At 40.5% G+C, this 21022-nt stretch overlaps 1 protein-coding gene across 1 annotated transcript in view; it reads right to left on the bottom strand.

Annotated features, from left to right (window-relative positions):
* LOC104939181 (NT-3 growth factor receptor) overlaps positions 1–21022 on the bottom strand; it is a 119147-nt gene that overhangs the window by 18400 nt on the left and 79725 nt on the right. The window contains exons 10-12 of the mRNA XM_027283217.1: positions 12492–12680; positions 9185–9315; positions 5271–5443 (exon numbers count right to left, since the gene is read on the bottom strand). Coding sequence (XP_027139018.1) covers positions 5271–5443; positions 9185–9315; positions 12492–12680 — 493 coding nt within the window. The remainder of the gene's footprint in view (positions 1–5270; positions 5444–9184; positions 9316–12491; positions 12681–21022) is intronic.

Genomic DNA, 21022 nt, shown 5'->3' with positions numbered 1-21022 from the left:
ATTCAGACCTTCTTCAATAAAAAGAGAAAAGAGTGAGAGTCAGCCACAGCTTCTACCAGCAGCATCAGTGAAACATGTCAGCTGCCTAGGTACAGCAGTAGTGATGAAGGGCAAGGGCAGTCAGCTCCCCCTGCACATGATGGTAAGTCATGCTTGGATAGTTTGAATTTTCCATGTAGGCTCACCTTAAAGCTGAATGTGTTTCCAGTTATACAATTATAACCGTCTGAAACATCATTAGTTCAAACAGTTGTAAAAGACAGAAGAACAATAATAAAATAATAATACACACACACACAGACACACACATACACATTTATATATATATATTTCTCAGATATCTGTGTATTCCAACAGCTGACCAGCCACACCCAGAGGAGGATCCCGCAGTGTCTGGCTAAGCATGTTCATGAGAGTTTTGTTTCACATAACATTGCTTTATAGTATGTACTTTGTTTGGAGTTTATATTTATTTATTTTATTTGTTTATATTTATTTGGTTTATGTTACAATTGTTTATGCACATTTTTCATAACTTTATGAAAAAGCATTGTTTTAATATTATATTGTTTTTAAGCATTGATTTAAATAAATACATTTATGCTGAATCAAAGCCAATGTTTCAGTGTATATCTTCAGCAGGAACATGAATACTGTCTGGGCTGAAAACCACTTTTCAAAGATCACAAGGCATCCTATAGAATGCCATTATTCAGTCACCATCATGTTTACTTTACTAATTTAAATGCCATCTTGTGATTAATTCAAAATACATCTGGCAAAGAACAAATCAAAAAAGTTTTGGTTTATTCTGTTTCCTCGATTGCTGTGTTTTAATATAGCCACAAGATGTCGTTTCAATTAGTAAAGCAAACAGGTAACAATACAGGTGACACAGATGATGAGCTGATGGCTGATAGTTCTATTCTATAGGATGAGTTAAGAGCAGTTGAGATTTTTCTAATCTAATCTAATTTGTGAAGAGATGAGGACTTTAATCCACTACAAGGAAATGGCTCTTAGAAAATGTGTAACCTATCCTGAACACATTTTACTAAATAACCAGATATACTTGAGGACTGTGATAATGGGTAATGGCATTTAAAAAATGACTTTTTTTTTCTTTTTTTTTACCAGAAAATACACCTTTATTTAACACTTATGAGAGAGGAAATTATGGGAGACAGGGGGTATGTGACATGCAGAAAAGGACTGGGATTTGAACTGTGGTCGGCTGCGTACATGGCATTAAACTCCACTATGCCATGGCCACCCCACACTTAGCTTTGTGTCCCATCCTGGCCACCCCGGTAAAAATGTCCTGGATACGCCACTGCTTCCTTCATGCCTGAACACACACCCGTTACACATGCATACAAACAATCCGCAAGAGAAGCAACAACAGACTCTCAGTTCTACTCTCTGCCTTCTTCCTCTCATCTAATTTCTTTCCTCTCTACACTACCCATTCTCTACTTAACTGCAGCCACACGCTGAGTGCATGGGTGTGCAGGGTTTCCTGATACATACTACATGCTCCACCCCTTTTTAGGGAGCCTCTTGAACAGTTACTGTATCTCTATGTCCATCTTCTATGCCTTTCTTTTGATCAAGATCTATGTTTTGATCAAGATCTACGTCCCCATTAAATGAAGAAGCAGCTTTGATTGGCCAGTGTCCGCTCTATAAAGCACATTTCTTCCACACATGTAGGTTCATCATCTACATTGCTCCCTTGTTCTTTGGGATAGTCTGTCATGTGCTATAGCTCCACCAACACCTGACGTGTTTGTTCAGAGGCTGGTGTTCTGGTTGATCTGACGATGTACCAGCAGTGTCTTTTCTTCTTTTCCTTTCCCTGTTTTGCTCTACTCTCACCTCGCCTCAGCTCTGGCTCAAACTGATACAACAATGGTTCTGGTCAAATCTCTCTTCAATATTCTCAGTCAGACCAACTACTTTTTCTTTACTAGCAGCTATGCAGGTATTCCAGTCTTGAGTATTCAATTACTGTAGAGTTCACATCTGAGTTTGATGGAACTGTAATGTAGACCATTCAATGCTGTCACATTGTCACATTTCTGACAAGGTTTTAGGACATTGATAATTATTTGTATTTCTTGTTGAGTCACCAAACATTACATTACTTTGCATTTTATCCAAAGCGACTTACAGAGGAGGACATAAGCTGAGAAAGGTGTAAAGGAGCACAGAGTAGTTGTTAGTTTTGTTAGTTTTGTTAGGCAGGGAAGCATTCTCGAAACAGAAAGGTTTTTCGAAGTTTTTTAAAGGTAGAAAGGGATGTTGCTGTTCTTGTAGCCATTGGTAGATCATTCCATTTGGGGACAACCACAGAGAAGTGTTTAGAGTGACCTCGCTTTGCGAGAGGCGAGGGTACAACTAGACGGTTTGTGTGAGCGGAGCGTAGCGCCCTGGTCGGGACGTGAGCCTTTAGTAAGACGCTGAGATAGGCAGGGGCAGATCCTGAGATGGTTTTGTAGGCTAGCGTCAGAGCTTTGTGTTTAATTCTGGCAGCTACAGGCAGCCAGTGCAGGTCGCTGAAGAGTGGGGTGACATGTGACCTTTTAGGTTGATTGAAAACCAGTCGCGCTGCGGCATTCTGGACCATTTGCAAAGGTTTGATCGCGCAAGCAGGTAGGCCAGCCAAGAGCGAGTTGCAGTAATCGAGGCGGGAGCTGACTGTAGCCTGTATCAGGAGCTGAGCGGCATATTGGGTCAGGTACGGTCTGATTTTTCTAATATTGTACAATGCATAGCGACATGACCTCGCTACGGAGGAAATGTGCTCAGAGAGAGAAAGACGATCATCTAGTACCACGCCCAGGTTTTTAGCAGCATGGTTAGGGGTAATAGTGACAGTACCAATTTTCAGGTTGAAGTCATGGCAGATTGACTCATGGGCAGGGATGACCAGGAGTTCGGTTTTTGACAGATTAAGCTGGAGATGGTGGTCTTTCATCCAAGTTGACAGATCAGAGAGACAGGCGGAGATGCGTGCGGAGACCGTGGTGTCGTCCGGCTGGAACGACAGGTATAGCTGTGTGTCATCGGCATAGCAGTGGTAGGAGAAGCCGTGTGAGTGGATAACATGGGACAACAAGGTGGTGTAGATGGCAAACAGAAGGGGGCCCAGCACCGACCCCTGCGGCACCCCCGTGGAGAGGGTATGAGTCGATGACAGACGACCTTGCCAAGACACATTAAAGGAGCGTCTAGCGAGGTAGGACTCGAGCTAGGAGTGGGCAGAGCCTGTAATGCCCATGTTAGCGAGTGCGGCTAGGAGTATGTTGTGATTGACTGTATCGAAGGCAGCCGATAAGTCAAGAAGGATGAGTACCGATGATTGCCCTCGTGTTTTGGCTGTTTTTAAGGCTTCTGAGACAGATAGTAAGGCTGTCTCGGTGGAGTGGCCACTTCTGAAACCCGATTGTTTTGGGTCAAGTAGGTGGTGATGGGTGAGGAAGTCAGTGACTTGTTTAGAGACCGCCCTCTCAATGGCCGATAATTTTCAACCAAGGCGGGGTTAAGCATAGTCTTTTTTTTTCATTGAGCAGTGATTTGAAGGTGGAGAAGAGTTTCCATGAGTCAGTTGTGCTGCTGAGGTCAGTGGGGTTTTTGGATTTGTGCCATTTCTGTTCTGCAGCTCTGAGTGCTGTACGTGACGAGCGGATGGCATCAGTCAACCATGGGCGGGGCTGAGTGGAGCGTGCGGGTTTGCTAGAAAGAGGACACAGGGTATCTAGGCATGCAGTTAGTGTGGAACTGAGAGATTTTTCAGCTGCATTGACATCTAGCGAAGAGAAACTGTTGGGAGGGGGAAGGGCAGTAGCGACGACTGAGGCGAAGTGGGTGGCAAGTTGCGGAGATTGCGTCGAGAGGTGGTCATGGGTTGAGGGGTGGTAGGTAGTTCTGGGAAGGAAACCATGAAGTGGATGAAGAAGTGGTCCGAGGTATGTAATGGTGTGACCATTATGTCATCAGTTTTGCAGTTTTTGGTAAGGATGAGGTCCAGTTGATTGCCGTGTGAGTTGGGGGAGTACTGACTAGTTGCATGTCAAATGAGTTGATGAGGGATAGAAAGTCTGTGGCGTAAGCTTTGCCTAGATGGATGTTGAAATCACCGAGGACCAGCAGCGGGCACTCAAGTTCAGGGATTGAGGACAGTAGCATGTCTAACTCATTGACAAAGTCACCCAGAGGTCCAGGAGGATGGTAGATGACGATCACTGAGCATTTGACTGGAGCTATCACTTTGATTGCATGATGTTCAAATGAGCAGTAGTTGGTGTTGAGGAGCAGGGGAGCATAGTCCCATTTGTTGTCAACCAGGACCCCAGTTCCTCCTCCTCGCTTGGAGAGACAGGGGGTATGGGAGAAGGAGTGAGCCGCGGAGAGTGCTGCCCGAGTGGCAGTGTTTTCGGTTTTAAGCCAGGTTTCGGTGAGGGCCAGTAGGTCCAGGGATAGACTGCTGGCATAAGCCGGGATAAAGTCCACCTTGTTGACAGCGGATTGGCAGTTCCATAGGCCAACAGAGAAGGTTTTGGTGGGTGTATAATGTTCCAGTGGCCGGAGGTTAAATAGATTCCTGGTGCGAAGGTTGCAGCGGAGGGGGGTCCGTGCAGTAGAAACTACAGGGATCTTCTGGAAGCACATAGCGATATGGGTAGGTCCGATGGAGGATAGTTTCGCCTTGCTCGGTGGACTCGCGCAGGTAGACTCCCTTGTCTTACCCAAGTAGGTCTTCACACGAGGAGGGCTTCAGACGAGGGCTGACGCCTTTCACTGACGCTGCAGCGCAGAATGGCTGTTGAAATAGGTGCAGGTGCCACTCTCTGAGTCCGCCCTCTTTTGCAAATTACAAAAGGCTGTGGTTTCGGGGGCGTGTCGCTTGTTCACACCTGAGTCAAATCCAGTTTCGGGTACAGCAGAGTGAAATTAATCCTAGTTAAATTACATTAAGTGAATTCTAGAAGTTCTTACTGTCAGCTGTTGACTCCACACTTTCTTCAAGCTTGTCACATAGCATTGCATTCTCAAGAATGCAATGCTATGTGAATGCTGAACGAAGCCCTGTCATCAGACGTTCACTTGAGAATTTGAGTTTCATGAAAACCCAGTACATGTGATGTTTCACGTCTGTGAGATGAAGTGAGTTGATTTTAATAACATATTAAAATGACCTGATATCAATGGGTGCCTGGAGGGTACACAAATCATCTCCGTCACCACCTGTTGTCTGTTGAACTCACCTGAGAAACTTATTGAGATCTCCATGCTTCATGTACTCAAAGACCATGATGAGAGGATCTCCATCCACACACACTCCATAGAACTTAACTATGTGCTCATGCTGGAGGTTAGTAAGCAACTCAGCCTCACGCTGGAAATCCTTCCTGGCTGCAAGAGTTGGGTCCTTCAGAGTCTGAGAGAGAGAAAGAGAGAGAGAGAGCCCAGCCCAGTTAGCATCAGAACCTGAAACCATGACTGCAGTCAGCTCAATAAACAGATTGTATGTTATTTCAGTCTGTTAACATAAAAAGACAATTGGACCCAAACACCTCAGAAATTCTCTTTTTAGATATGGGATCACCCTGGCCTCCAGTTCCACTGTAAAGAATCTTGGAGTTGTTTTTGATCAGGATTTGTCCTTTAATGTCCATAATGTCCAAAACACATTTCGGACTGCATTCTTCCACTTACGTAACATCGTCAAAATTATACGCATCGTGTCTCAAGCGGATGCAGAAAAACTAGTCCACGCATTTGTTACTTCAAGGCTGGACTATTGTAACTCTTTGTTATCAGGCTGCTCCAATAAGTCTCTTAAGACTTTGCAGTTAATTCAGAATGCTGCTGCACGTGTTCTGACAGGAACCAAGATCAGAGATCACATCTCTCCCATTTTGGCTTCCTTGCATTGGCTACCTATTAAATCTAGAATAGAATTTAAAATTCTTCTCCTTACTTACAAAGCTCTTCATGGTCAGGCACCATCTTATCTAAAAGAGCTCATAATACCTTACTACCCCTCTAGAACACTGCGCTCTCAGGACACTGGGTTCCTTGTGGTTCCTATAGTCTCCAAAAGTAGATTGGGAGCCAGAGCTTTCAGCTATCAGGCTCCTCTTCTGTGGAACAAACTACCATTGTGGGTTCAGGAGGCAGACACGGTCAACACTTTTAAGAGTAGACTTAAGACTTTCCTTTTTGATAAAGCTTATAGTTAGGGCTGGCTCAGGTCATCCCTTAGTTATGCTGCCATAGGATTAGACTGCCGGGGGACTTCAAATTGTGCACTGGGCTCTTCTCTTCTTATCCTTCTCCCATATTTGTCTGTTGTTACATCACATATTGTTACGCTCACTACTGTAGTAAACAACGTCTGCAGTAAAAGACTGAAAATACAGGTTTATTTTTGTAGCAGTAATAGCTGCAATTTGTGTGTACCAAAGGAAATTCAGATGAAGGATGAAGGAAGTCTGTACAGGGCTATAAGGGGCATGGCCTTGTGACTACATGGTGTGGGATAAGTGGGAAACTGGGATCATTTTACGGACTCAAGTCTTTCTGAGTCACTCACTAAACAGATCTGGATATCCATAAACATATACATTTTACCAGTAAAACACAAGCCTGTCTGTCTTAGACTACAAATAGGACAAAAAAAATCAAATTTGAGAGCTATTCTACGAGAAGGGCAGTCTACTGTTTGTGCAATTGAACTTTTGATACAGGAAATAAAGCTTTGCATTTTCCTCTTATTAAAAAATTCTGGAACATTAACTATAAGGCTGTAACGTCCCACTGACGACTCTGAATCTAAATCTGAACCTGTAGTCAGACCTAACCGAGCTAACAGTTTGTTGAGATAATACAAACATAATGTGGTCACTCTTGTGAAGAAATAATCAAGGGGATGAACCTTAAACTTTTAAAGTCCTGGCTGCATTTGGCCTTTATTTACAGGTTTATGGCTCAGGCACTGTTCCTTAGCTTTCTTTAAGGGTTAATTAGGCTGTTATCATGATAAACATGAGACACTCATTTTGGTGGATAGAGAAAAGATTACAGCTGGTTTCCACACACATGGTGCTTAGGGCATCACAAGTTGGGGCATCATGCACTGTGCCATTATGGGGCACCACAGGGATAAATTTAGTTTGTTGTGTGCAATAAACTGGACTTTTACTGTGAAACGTAAGCTGTTGTGATTCCAATAGCACCTCTCCCCACGTCACTGGTCAGTTGGACATTTTAATAGGGGCGCTTATGAAGACTGACTCATCCTGTAACTAGCCTCAAGTGGCTGTTCATCCCCCCTGGGGGAAAAATGGTCAAAATCATCCCTCTTCTAAAATGGTCATCCCTTCTTCCATCCCTTATGGCATTTTATCAATGCATGTGAAAATTACTTATATTTAACACTGGAAATAGAATTACCATTCGACATTTAGGGGGGGCTTTATGATAATCAGTCTATTACCTATGTCAGCGGTTTTCAAAGTGTGAGGCGCGCCTCCCTTGGGGGGCGCCAGAGGACTTCAGGGGAGGCGCGGCGGGGGAAAAAATAAAAATATATCTTACAAAGATATGTGTCTCATCACTGTGCGATGAAAACTCGGCGAGCTAGCCCCCAAAGAGTAGCAACAAAAATCCACAAAACGACACAGTATGTCCAGCGCGAAGAAACGCTGCTAATGTCTCCTGCTATGTCTCTGCTTTAGTTTGAATCAGTCACGAAGCTCCTGGTTGTTACATAAAGACAAAGAGGCTTTGACAGTGAAGTGAGACCTCTTGCTGCGATATACTACCTTTGGGTTTACTTCATTCTGGATCGTCATTGGTGGGTCAAAGGTGAATGTGGGCGGTACTAATAGATTCTCCTGACTCTGATTGGTCGACAGGTGACAGGTGTCAATCATCCACACTCTGTGTTGTTTTAGCCTTAGCAGCACCGCTAGCTGCTACCTGCTGCTTCATATTCTTTAATACCGCTTGTTTCAAACATCGCGTCGTCTTAAAACTCGAAGTCTTCTTTCCTCCTCCTTAAATTGTGTTTTTTTAAGTGAAGATGTTTTTTTTTAACAAAAATGTGTTTAAATGTATTTAAATATGTTTAAAAACACACAAAGATGTTAAAAACATACACAAAGTTGTGTTTAATAAAATATTTGAGCACATTCACAAATAAAGATATTTAAAATGTTTTTACAAATATGTTTAAAAAAGATGTGAATGACATGATGTCCATAGTTAAGTGGTTATTGTTTCTTTCCGATAAATAGTATTGTCTTGTGCAGGCCATGCAACTGAGAATGCAAGCTATGAATCAGATGGGATTTAGGATTTGCCATATCTAGCAAGTCACCCTAAAATTGACTAGAATGCAGGAAACTGCATCTAAGAAATACAAAATTTTCGGGGGGAGGACCCCCAGACCCCCCTGCTGGAAAATATGTCACATAAATGAAAAATTTCACCATCCCCCCTGGTTTCATTTTACAACTCAACTACTGGTAACTCTGGTTCTGATACAGTATAAGTTGATATTAAGTCAAGTTAGATCAAGTGAAGGTCTTCGTATGTAAACTAATTAACTCTTTAGCACCATTTTTGGCGGTAGTACATTTTGTCCAGTCACCAGACAAGAATGTTGGTACTAGACAATTTATGAAAAATTCTGGGTTATACTTGATGCTATGAAAAGAAACAATATCTGTACACTTCTTGTCAGTTAACGTTAGGGAAGGACTGTGATAATGATTCAGAAAAAAGCTGGTCTATGACTGGACATGAACTGTGGTCTTCAATAAGTTGGACTTGCTAACACCCAAGCACTGACACAGAACACTCACTTAATTTTTAAGACACTGATCTATAGGCATTTCCCATAATATAGTAGTCTTGTTTCTAATGAAGCACACTATGTGTTGTGATTTTACACTACAACCACCAGTCAGTTAAGTGCCAAACAGCAACAGTTGACTCATAGCTGCAGGATTTTTCAAAATAGGCTAGCATAAGATGTGGAACATTCTAAAACTGATCTAGGCAAGGTAAGGTGGTAGTACACGCCACACATATTAGTATTGTAGGTAATGCATTAATAAACTGTAGATAACAACATGCAGTACACACACGCTGCTTCTATCTCTTACAATACCTTTACAGCTACCAGCATCTTGTCCTTGGAGTGGCTCAGGTTGTAACATTCAGCAAGGAAGACCTTGCCGAAGGCTCCCTCTCCAAGCTCCCTCTTCAGAATAATGTCCCTCCGTTTAATATGCTGAACATCTGAGAGAGAGAGAGAGAGAGATGGAGAGACAGCAATAACACACATTACAATTAGGTGCTTACCAAAACTTACCATTCATTCAAAATTTTTACATTGCATCTTTCACTGTAAGTCTACGGTTTGATTTGATTTACGTGAATCGTTCTACTGCACTTAAAGGCTCAGCTGAAATCAAATTACAAACCCCCTACATTTGAACTACTGTCAACTACAGAAACAAAGAACTGCTGACAGTGCAGATTGTATCTGGAAATAGGTTGCAGTTGATGTTAAACAATTAACATCCATTTAAGCTTTGTAGCATATGAAAATGCTAAACAGCCATGGTAGACTTTGTATCAAGACGGCAAAAGGAAACAATATAAGTGAGAAGGGTCATTATTTGGGGCACAGATTGCAGGAGCAGGACTTACAAAGACTGCTCAACTGACTAGTTTCAATAAGAACAGTTACTAAAGTGACATCTCCATTTAGATCACTGACTCACTGTGTTTATCACTCAGAACAGCACTGCTTTAATATTCTACAGTAGACAGGAGCTCTTGGACATTGATAATTACAACACTGACAATTTTATCGCCGATCTTCGACTCATCCCGGAGATCTCCAGAACACTGGAAGTGCTCGCAGACGGTGCCAAGATCGAAAACAAAGGTGAGGCAAGTGTGGAGGGCTACGAGCTAGGCAGTGTTGGGAGTAACAGCGTTATTTTTTCAGTAACAGAGTAAACGTTCTCCAACAGGAAGTACTACTTCTCCCTCATTGAAATTAAAGGCAAGAATGTAAATGTATCATGCACGCTATGCCCAGGAAAAAAGATTTTATCCATGTCTGCCACAAGCTTGTCTAACCTTATGAAGCATAAGCATAATATCAATATTTATTTTTTATATGTTTTTGTTTCTATGCATATCATATGGAAGGCTGCAATCTAAGTTCAAATAAATACCAAATGTTCTAAAATACTATATATAGTGTTTTTATTCTTCAACCAGTTAATATAAACATCTTTGAACGTAATAGTGTTATAGATATAGAACATAAAAAATAACATCACAGTTACTTTGCTGAGTAACTAATTACTTTTACAGTATGGTTACTGAGTTTCTAACTCAATTACTTTTTGGCAGAAGTAATTTGTAACTGTAACTAATTACTTTTTTAAAAGTAAGATGACCAACACTGGAGCTAGGCTAAAGCTAACACCGCACCGGATCCCTGTACCCAGCATCTTTCTCGCTAATGTCCGATCTCTGGTCAACAAAATGGACGATTATGACTCTGCCTCACGAACAACACACAGATTATGGATTCAAACATCATGATCTGTAAAGAATCTTGGAGTTGTTTTTGATCAGGATTTGTCCTTTAACATCCACATAAAACAAATTTCGGACTGCATTCTTCCACTTACGTAACATCACTAAAATTAGTCGCATTGTCTCTCAAGCGGATGCAGAAAAACTAGTCCACGCATTTGTTACTTCAAGGCTGGACTATTGTAACTCTCTGTTATCAGGCTGCTCCAATAAGTCTCTGAGGACTTTGCAGTTAATTCAGAATGCTGCTGCATGTGTTCTGACAGGAACCAAGATCAGAGATCACATCTCTCCCATTTTGGCTTCCTTGCATTGGCTACCTGTAAAATCTAATAGAATTTAAAATTCTTCTCCTTACTTACAAAGCTCTTCATGGTCAGGCAGCATCATATCTAAAAGAGCACATAGTACCTTACTACCCCTCTAGAACACTGCGCTCTCAGGACGCTGGGTTCCTTGTGGTTCCTATAGTCTCCAGAAGTAGATTGGGAGCCAGAGCTTTCAGCTATCGGGCTCCTCTTCTGTGGAACAAACTACCATTCTGGGTTCAGGAGGCAGACACGGTCAACACTTTTAAGAATAGACTTAAGACTTTCCTTTTTGATAGAGCTTATAGTTAGGGCTGGCTCAGGTCATCCCTTAGTTATGCTGCCATAGGATTACACTGCCGGGGGACTCCCCCTCCCCCCAGGGTTATGCCTAGCCAGGCACGGTATTGGTTGAAGATGCAGCCACATCCCCTTACGAATCTCCTCTCTCTCTCTCTCTCTCTATCTCTCTCCTCTGTCTTACGCATCTCCGCAGAGTTTGCGTGATGCGTGGCTGCTGCTGTGATCTTGCACGACGTCCACTACATATATTATTACTGTCATTATTGCTACCATATCTGCTACTGTGGTCATTTTATCATTCATTGTGATTCATCATCATTTTATCAGTCATTGTAATTGTACAATATGTTTGTGTTGATTTGTCCTGTACACGTGACATCCATTGCACGTCTGTCCGTCCTGGGAGAGGGATCCCTCCTCTGTGGCTCTTCCTGAGGTTTCTTCCACCTTTTTTCCCTGTTAAAGGTTTTTTGTGGGCAAATTCTTCCTCACTCGAACTGAGGGTCTAAGGACAGAGGGTGTCACTCCCTGTACAGATTGTAAAGCCCTCTGAGGCAAATGTACTTTGTGACTTTGGGCTATACAAATAAAACTGATTTGATTTGAATTGCATTTGTGAACAGTTAGCTTGTGGTTCAAAAGCTTGAGTTATCCAAGCACTGCCCACTTCATTTCACCACCTGCCAGTTGCCTGTTCATACACAGCCTGCCATGACTTTTCAGCCACCGCTGAGCCACAGCTCCAGAGAGCCATGTATTCCTATAGGCCTCAGAAGTAATGACGTCACAAGCTTCTTTAATTATTAAATTATAACTATTAGAAACAGAGAGCTCAGAGTACCATATAGAGCACAGTGCATGCTTCCTTGTGGTTCCTATAGTCTCCAAAAATAGAAGAGGAATCGAAGGAACCAGCTCCCAGTTTGGGTGATGACCTGGCCTCACACTGCGGTGACCAATCAAATGATTGGGCTGACATTCATAATCAATTTGTTGATTATATTTTGTATTATTAATTTAAATTTGGAAAGTAATGTGAATCTATATTTGGCAAATAAATTATTCTAAATAAAAATGCAGTAATTGACCCTTTGAATGTGAAATGTGGAGTAGAGGTAAAAAGTAGCAGAACAGGAAAACATTGTAAAGTACCTTAAGTAAATATACTTAGTTACTTTCCACCACTTATAATACAACACCTGTATGTGTGGGTCCATGTGAGCCCAACTAGATGTTTTTACTTACAGGTGGTGGGTTTGTTACAGTTGTGTCCATGTCTGAAGTACTGTGGGTTCTCTATGACAGGGATCCTGGTCATTCCAATCACCACAGCATCTGCCCCGGCATCCAGTGCACAGGAGCTTATTATCCCATGGTTCACATGATGAAGGGGGCTGGCAGAGTCTTCCTCACCACTTATCACTGCTACTGGTCCTAGAAAAAGAGAAAGATCATTGAACAAGTGGACAAAAGGGCCAAAACCTGAAGAATCATATTCTTACACCAAATCAGATATTTGTGTCATTAACATAAAATTCTGATTCCAGGCATGGGGAGATCTTAAGATCAGCTTTGTACAATGCAATGAAGTGTATAAATCACCAGCAGTATGATATACTACATGTCAGATGAATTATGAAATTTAGTTTAACCTCAGGTGGCTTAATTCAACTTTGAGACTCACTAGCCTCATTACTTTGCTCTAGTCACACTAATATGCAAAATGTACAGTTAATAATATCTCCAGGTTATTCATGTTGTACTTTTGTTTATCTCTGTGTTGTTGCAGTTGTTTACCTGGCGGACGGCACATTATTGTTTAGGTGTTAGCATTAGCATGTGTAATAGTGAATGCTTCAGCAAATAAACCGTGAAGAAACAGTAAGCTGATGTCCAAGCCTGGGTGTGACACTGTTTCACCAGTTCAAACACCCTTTACAGTGGGAGTTATTAAACTAAAGTAGTTAGTTCAATAAAACCGTACACTCATCTTCAAGCACTATTTACAAAACCTCTGACTCCTTTTGAATAAATGAAACTTTCGCCTCAAAACAGTTTTTACCAAACTCTGCTCTCAAATCATAGTGATCACAAAGTGATTAAAATGATATATACTATCAAGCAGTCAGTAAACAATACACCAAAAAAATAGAAAACACATTGTTCAAAACATATAGCTCTCAGGGAGGAGTACATTTTTAATCTCAAAACAAATTTCATATCTTTCCGTCATTGTCTTTTGATGAATGAAAACATGTTCTATCATAGCAGCTCAAAACTGATCAGAAATGAATACTCTGCTTTGTCTTTGCAGTTTGTTTTGTTCTTCCTCCTCCTTGTGCCCCTATTTTTACAGTACTGTACCCTGCATCTCACAAACTTGTCCTTTGTCTCTGTGATACTGTAATTCTTGTTCTTTGTTGATATGAACCTGCAACCAGTCAAAATCTATTGAGCAGTCAGTACTGTAAACAAATGGAAAGCACAATGTACAAAACGTAGATGTGCAGTTCCAAAAAATATTCATGCAGTACAATACATACTACAGTGATGAACTTTACAAATGTCTGCTGAAACAGCTGCATGTAGTGTAGTACAGTAACATCGCTACTCGCTACTCGCTACTTACGTAACATCGCTAAAATCAGACGCATCGTCTCTCAAGCTGATGCAGTAAAACTAGTCCACGCATTTGTTACTTCTAGGCTGGACTGTTGTAACTCTTTGTTATCAGGCTGCTCTAATAAGTCTCTTAGGACTTTGCAGTTAATTCAGAATGCTGCTGCACGTGTTCTGACAGGAACCAAGATCAGAGATCACATCTCTCCCATTTTGGCTTCCTTGCATTGGCTACCTATTAAATCTAGAATAGAATTTAAAATTCTTCTCCTTACTTACAAAGCTCTTCATGGTCAGGCACCATCGTATCTAAAAGAGCTCATAATACCTTACTACCCCTCTAGAACACTGCGCTCTCAGGACGCTGGGTTCCTTGTGGTTCCTATAGTTTCCAAAAGTAGATTGGGAGCCAGAGCTTTCAGCTATCAGGCTCCTCTTCTGTGGAACAAACTACCTTTCTGGGTTCGGGAGGCAGACACGGTCAACACCTTTAAGAGTAGACTTAAGACTTTCCTTTTTGATAGAGCTTATAGTTAGGGCTGGCTCAAGTCATCCCTTAGTTATGCTTCCGGGGGACTCTCCTTCCCTTCTCTCCCTCTCCCTCTCTCTCTCTCACCATCTGTAAACATACATGTCTCATTAATGCATGTTACTAACTAAACTTCTTCTTCCCCGGAGTTTCTGTGCTCTGTCGTCCAGCAGGTTCCCGTGGATCATGGTTGCTGCTGTGGTCCTGCACGACGTCCGCTACATATATTATTACTGTCATTATTGCTACCATATCTGCTACTGTTGTCATTTTGTCATTCATTGTAATTGTACAATATGTTTATGTTGATTGGTCCTGTACACGTGACATCCATTGCACGTCTGTCCGTCCTGGGAGAGGGATCCCTCCTCTGTGGCTCTTCCTGAGGTTTCTTCCACATTTTTTCCCTGTTAAAGGTTTTTTGTGGGCAAGTTTTTCCTCACTGGAACCGAGGGTCTAAGGACAGAGGGTGTCACTCCCTGTACAGATTGTAAAGCCCTCTGAGGCAAATGTACTTTGTGACTTTGGGCTATACAAATAAAATTGATTTGATTTGAAGCTAGATTGTCCATTGATACATTATCTGTAACCACTTATCCTTATCAGAGTCACGGTGGGGCTGGAGCCTATCCCAGCTCACTTTAGGCGAGGGGTGGTCATATTATAAAAAATTTCCTTGCATTAGGGAACTTTGATGAATATAGACTACAATATTTATGAAAACTGTAGAGTATAGTTAGATTATAGTTGTATGGTTACTTAACAGTGACCTCCTCAGAGAGTCCAGTAGTGATACAATGAGTACTGAATATGGGAAGTCTTCAAGGGCATCTGTAACTGATCACTCGATACTAAAGGAACACAGAGACTCTAATGGCTTATTGGAACTAGCTGGCAATTCACTTGTAAAATAAAAAGGTCACAGTGATTTATGTTGTTCTATGTCATTTACAACACACCCATCCCCTCCATTCTCTTTAGTGCCCAACTGGTGCCACAGTCTTTCAGTTATACTTTAATAAAGACATTATCCTATTAGGCCTCCAGAGTCAATACGAGCCTCTCACTGGCTCACAGAACATTCAGGCAAGCTTTATGACCTCATTAAACATTGTGATCAGCTGCTAAAGAAGGGGTCGCTCCACAAATATCTGGATCATGCAAGATGTTTTTCAACTATACTAAATATATTGGCTGAACGGATTTAATATTAAAACCATAGCCCTGATCCTTGATCACTGACTGATGAAGAGTCATTTGTTATTTACAACTTTTAACTCTTAATATTCATAAAACGTATGACATTTCAAGACTTTTCAAAGAAGACATGATTTCATGTTCACTACTCATTCACTACAGTCAAGTGAATTTAATATTTAGTTTGAGTAGTTTTTTATTGTTAGCTACCAAACTAGATAGCTAACATTTGCTCCTTAATGTTAGCATAGCAGCTAATCCTAACATTAAGAAGCAACTACTAAGGAACTAAGTCTTGGGGGAAACCATTTCACAGTAGGACCAACATTGGTGTGTGATGTATTTCACATTGGACTGTGTTTGTGATCAGACATTTTTTCCTGCTTGAAAACAAAGTTAAAACTAACCATTCTCATATTACAGATAATAGATATGTTTCTAATAACACTTGAAATTCAGTAATTCATGTTTATTTAAAGTTCATGTGTGTGCAGCTTTCAGGGGCTCCATTCAACATCTTTTTTTTTGTTTCTATGGAGCTGGATTGATGAGCAGGAACAGCTAAATATAGCAGTTTACTTAAAAAAATATTTGATTTAACACTTTTTTATGCAGAACAGCAATGATGCGGCTGAAATAAAACTCTAAAAGACTGACGAGATGGGAAGTATGACATATTTTCTTCCTCCCTCCTGTTGTCTCTGTCTCTAAAAAGATATCCTGTTCTTGACTCTTGCATGCTCATCAAAGCATCAAAGCATCCATCATACAGCGATATTTACCTCATTCCACCAGTGTGTGCATGTGTGTGTATCACGTTTTAACTGATTTTTGAGCCAAAGATAATGAAAAAGAATTCTTGTTTTTATTCACTACTATTATGATGGTTCATTGAGATAAGTGATTATGTCATTGCTAAAGAAGGGGTCGATCCACAAATATCTGGAGCAGTATTAACAACAATCATTACTGGAGTAAACATTTGTAGAAGGTTGCTCTGTCTTGAAAGTGATTCAGGAAAACTCTCAGAGCACCTCTGAGTGAGGAAGGGACAAAAACTTTCCTCTTAGTGAAAGAAGTTGACCCTGATATGACCCATTCTTCTAAAATGAGTGATCACTATGGCTCTCTATAGTGTTGCTAAATGTTGCTGTGTAACCTTTAACACCTCCAGCTGATTCCCTGAATCTGAGAGGCCTGAGCGCCATGCAGACTCACAACCTATCTTTGCCTCAGTCTGATCCCCGTTCACTGACTCTACCTCACTCACTCATGCTTTTCCTTCTCTTTCTCCCTATGTTACCCATCTTCTCCCTGTGTCACTCTATCTCTGTGATGTTAAATGAGGCAAGGATAGCACTTTCATCTGAGAGCTTGAGTGTCTATCTGCCCCACACTGAACCCTGCTCTCTCTCTACCTTTCATAATTGGTTTGCTGCTTGGGGCTTTGGGGGTGGTGAGGGCGTTGGAGGCAAGAGGAGGATGTCACAAAGGCTGTGCAATGTAGACTGACAAGAGAAAACAACACACAAGAAACAATTACACTGCCTGACTACTGAGTGGTGCTGGCACAGTGGCTCGATGGCTGCTTCTCTCACTGACTGACTGACTGACTGCTACTAGTGAATACATGAGGATGTACATGAAACATGCAAAGTGTCACTCAAGCTTTCAGTGAAGAGCTGAAAGCATCAATCACTCACATTGTGTCATCTTCTTCTGCAATGGTTTAATGCCACTAACTGTTTAACCCTCTGCAGCCCAGTAGCATTCCTAAATGATGCTGCAGTTCAATGAGAACAAGCTGCTTGATCTCAAAAGCAGAAAGTAATTGACAATCACAAGTTGTCTAAAAAATCTTAAAAAACACACTCCTCTTTTTTAAAATTACACAAAGTAAAAACAAAAAGCACTAACAACGGTTGTAAATATCTATTTCTGATATAAGAACAAACAACAAAAAACAAAAGAATTGCCCAGTTTCTTTGTGGAAATAATCCAAATAATCCATCCTCCCTGCTGACTCTGTCAGTAGTTCCAGAATTACTTCCATTACTTCCATAATAATCATTATTATTGCTATCAGGATACAGCATTTTTAATTTAACAAATTGGGAAAGCTTACAGAATTACATTTAGAGGAGAATTTCGAATTTAGATTTCATTTTGTGCTGAATGCAAGTTGTATAACAAACTTTTTATTACTGTCTCAGATCAGAATTCTTTGATGTGTAATGTTTTGTATCCATGCTTTGATGGTTTTATTTGAATCCATGGAAGCTGTAATTCAAACACACACACACACACACACACTCTCACAGAGGATGATTTATACTGAAGACTTCACAAATTGTAATGATTGCCACAAGCCTTCTACTTTTACCTTCATTCAGCCTTACACCTCTATCCTCCACGACGTGGATTTAAGAGGCAAAAGCAATGAGATATGAATTCAATAATTCTTTGTGTTGTGTTGTTATGAAGGGCATTTATTAATTTATTATGAGCATTGATTAATAAATTGAAGTGGGAACAACAGAACCAATGTTGACATTCACTGTCCCCCATTTTTAACCAGAAAACACAGACCTTTATACAACCAGATATTCCTCATGTTCGTTTTGAATACTTTGTGTGCGCACAACACAAAGTATTCAAAACAAACTAAACAAAGAAAAAAAGTGACTTGAGAATACATATAACATCTGTATCTACATCTGTATCTACCAATTCATAATGCCAGGTGTCACTACAAGTTTAGTCAGACAGTCTATCACAGTCACATAGGCTCTTTGTGGAAGCAGAAAAGGGTCCATTAAGACCAAAACCTCACACCATAACAGTTTTTCCTGATTGCAGCAAGCCTCATCACAAGGCCCCTCTGACACTGACACTGACTTTAACTGACTTAAACATTTAAAACAACGTTACAAAAATAAACTTAGATGTGTGTAGTTTGTGTACAGTTTGTAAGGAATTCAGTAAAGGAACCTCAACAGTTCAGACTTTTTGGCTTACCCTGACAACTACCTGTATGAGTGGTAGATATCAATCAATCAAGCTGCAAAATAAGTGTGAGATTAGAGGAGAAATCTCACACTTATTTTGCAGAGTCAGGGGGCAAGTGCTGCCTGAGGACAAATTCAGAAAAAACACAATGTCATTTGCTTGTAGAAATTAAGCTGTGATTGATTGGATTTTTTGAGGCTCTTTAACCCTTTAAAGCTTAAGAGCAGCAACATATTCCAAATAAAACAATTCTATAAGCACTGATATTGTTATTTTACTGAAGTTTAAGTCTGTTCAGTTTCTGCCTTTGATTCTTGCTTTCTTTTCTTTTCTGTTCTAGTTAGCACTGTTCACATTTGTGACTTCACATTCTCACTTGTTAAAGACTAATCTTTGTTTGATATATGCTCTATAAATAATTCCACATTATATAAAGAGAGGATATGAGCCTCTTCTTCACAGAATTTATCTGTAGAAGAGAGACTCCCAGGAAGTGAACCAGTACCGCAGGGCCTTTGGTGTGCTCATGGAACCTTTGACAGAAAACCTTGCTGTTCCTAAAATCCTGTGCAACAGCTACCATATATCAGATGGTCTCATACTGTATGTCTCATTCAAACCACAATCTCTTCTTTCCTCTCATCATTCCTCTTCTCCTTCACCCACTCATCCCTCTCTCTCCCTCCAGGCCAGGCAAGTAATGAGAGGAAGTGTGGTGAATGTTTGATGAGTGAGTTTTAATTTTTCAGTACAGCATTGTTAATAGTTATGTGATCAGACAATTTCAAATGAAAAGAGAGATAGAAGGAAATATTCTTTTTCCCAGAAATCTTGAATCAGGAAGTGTTTATCATATAAATGTATAGTTATGGTTAAAATGCTAAATTCAAACATTAATGGCAGTGCATGATAGGACACTAACTCTTGTCTCTTGCATAATGTGCTACCAACCACCCTGACCTCTATACTCTTATTTCCAGCAGCTCGAGACCCTGACAGATGTAAGCACAATGTGGAATCAAATATGAAAATAGATTCACTGGGCTGATTGATTTGAGAGGCCCTACCCCCAAACAATGTATGTATGTATGTGCACTGGTATATATAAGACTGGATCACCATCCCATAGAGTACATAATCCACCAGAGAGTTTGTGTGTCACAATAACTGTTGGCTTTTACTCACAAAAAGTTAGTAAGAATGTCGATGAACACCAGCATTGATGTGTTTCATCACAGAGTGCAGTACCACTTTAGGTTATGTAGAATTATGAAAACATTCTTATTCTTACTCAACACCACCATTTGTCCTTTGTTGAAATGCCTATAAAAACATGTCTACATTTAAGTGACAAGAACCACCAGCAGCTCTTGTTTGTTGGAAGCAAAGAAGGGACAAGTGTGATTGTGTTGATATAGATCAACATTAAACATTAGCTCCAATAGAGGAGGCTGGGGTGTGATGAAGGGTGTCAGACTGCTGATTTTCTGTTTCCTTACATTCAGCATTGGTTTCCCGGGACTGCAGCCTTTCCCTAACCTTATTTACCTGACGACTGACTGTTTTTTTTTTTTTGTGCTTCAAATCTGGTGGCTGATCAGAAAATAGCCGTAAGGCTTATTTTTGTAACACCTCTTTGTAATTCTAACTGATGTTGTCCTGCTGACAAGCATGCCAATCAATGTCCTTAAGTGATGAGATGAATGCATTTTTAACTTAAATCTCATGCAGCTTCTAATGATGATTATGGTACTTCTAATTATATCATGCACGACATTTCTCACTTCAGTCTTTGATGCATGCAAGTATTTTAGTTTACCTTTTCACTTAATGATGTTGTCTCATTGAGTATCTGACATTTATTGACGAGTTCATGTTTGATATTTAACCTCTTTCAGAAGGTAGATGTTGCTGTCATGGATTACACTAAATACGTCTAGTTTCCCTGAATGCTTTCTTGCTTGTATTTTTATTTCCTCCAGTTTTTTGGTCAGTCTGTGTCTCCCTCATGTCTCACTGTAAAACCTGTTCAGTTGTCCTGATTTATTTATAAAAGCCAATGACACTGAAATTGACATTTCATACTTTTGCAACATTTTCCTTTTTGCTAATTGATGGTGATAGAAACTAAAGGAACTGGGCAGAATGTTTTTGGCACCTCTCACCTCATAAAACATGAGGTTTTTCAGCTTTTTCATCCACTCCAGTTTCACTGGCAAATGCTTTGATAGATATTTGCTGGTGTAAATAAAAACGAAGGTAATTGGATTTACTTAACCTTGATTACATTGAATTTGACTTGGATATACATTGTAAAGAGCTTATATAACATTTTACAGTTTATTTTACTACTTTTGTCTATTTCTACTTTTAGTATAGGTACAGAAATGGTTTATGTATCCAACTGTATAAGTTTAAACTG

Source organism: Larimichthys crocea, chromosome X (assembly GCF_000972845.2).
Source record: "Larimichthys crocea isolate SSNF chromosome X, L_crocea_2.0, whole genome shotgun sequence".
NCBI lineage: Eukaryota > Metazoa > Chordata > Actinopteri > Sciaenidae > Larimichthys > Larimichthys crocea.
The sequence above is the reverse complement of the archived record's forward strand: the minus strand, read 5'-3'. Positions and strand labels throughout refer to the sequence as shown.